General features: G+C 26.2%; 1 protein-coding gene across 2 annotated transcripts in view; it reads right to left on the bottom strand.

The window, feature by feature from the left end:
* Positions 1 to 41: 41 nt before the first annotated feature.
* The window catches only part of LOC100570557 (DNA-dependent protein kinase catalytic subunit), a 33898-nt gene continuing 32750 nt past the window's right edge, over positions 42 to 1189 (bottom strand). For both annotated transcript variants that reach the window (XM_029487491.1, XM_029487492.1), the window contains 2 exons: positions 693 to 847; positions 42 to 620 (listed from right to left, as the gene is read on the bottom strand). In XM_029487491.1, the coding sequence (XP_029343351.1) occupies positions 387 to 620; positions 693 to 847 (389 nt within the window). In that variant the 3' untranslated portion in view covers positions 42 to 386. The remainder of the gene's footprint in view (positions 621 to 692; positions 848 to 1189) is intronic.

Below are 1189 nucleotides of genomic sequence, written 5' to 3'. Positions count from 1 at the left end.
AATAGCATTCACATACAGATAAATTGCGTGCCATTGTCTTAATTTAATATCTAACATTTTGTTTGAATTTTGTCAAAGTCCACAAGGAGGGGTATAAATTGAATAAGTAATGACTGAATAATTAAATTGAAATTTTTGGCTAACCGAATAATGTATATCACATTGAACCAACTAATCTATAACTGATTATCTCATAAAAATTACAATTACAGTTATGATTATAGTTAGACCCAGGTATAGGTATTACATTATTAAAATAGAAGTTGACTTTGATTAGGATTAAGTTTAATTTTCGTCTCCGTCAACTCGGCAGATGTGTAGTAGACAACAAATATAATAATTTATTAATAATAAACAAAGAAACAATTGATTACACTACACTATAGTTAATCAATAATAAATTTATAAATGACATACTTAGCCTTCAAGAATGTTTCACACTCTTCATTATTATACACATTTCTTTCCATGAAAATGTTCAAAGGTAACTGAATAGCTTTAGGATAAGCTTGACATAAACGAATTAAAAGTGGACCAATTACATTAATTAGAGGAGAATCCAAGCAACCTAAAATCTGATTTATCCATTGCAGAAACATATACTCTGGAACATTTTGATTCTAAACATACAACCAATAATTATATAATTTAATACTATTCATTCAATGCGCAAGTTAGAAAATATAAAATACTTCTGAAACGAATGTTTCTTTTAATGAACAGTCAGATAGATTTTCAAACTGCAATATTATAGGAAAAAATTCTGATGCTTTTTTAGAACCATATTTCATTGCTTTTAAAACAGATTCTATAAACAATATATATTTCTGATGGTCTTCAGTGTTTTCTGTAAGTATACAATATAACTATAAACGTGTAGATGGTTTATTAGACACAAATAATGTTTTCTTTGCATTAATAGTTTGTTAAAAAATAAAATTGTATAAAATATGATGAACACCTTATATTTATGTTTGTAAGTTATGTTAATTGAGCAATTATGTCTATATACAATAAACTAATGATAAATATCAAGTTGAAATATTTAATTTATTTAAATAAATACAGATTATAGACTAGCTAATGGTTTAAATAAAAATAAATTATTTTAATCATAATGTTACTAATACATAAGCGTGTATACGGTGGGTGCCTAGGTGCCTGGGCTGCCCCTGCAATTTTCGAAAGG

This window comes from Acyrthosiphon pisum, chromosome A1, assembly GCF_005508785.2.
Source record: "Acyrthosiphon pisum isolate AL4f chromosome A1, pea_aphid_22Mar2018_4r6ur, whole genome shotgun sequence".
Classification (NCBI taxonomy): Eukaryota; Metazoa; Arthropoda; class Insecta; order Hemiptera; family Aphididae; genus Acyrthosiphon; species Acyrthosiphon pisum.
This window is presented reverse-complemented; position numbering and strand designations above follow the sequence as displayed.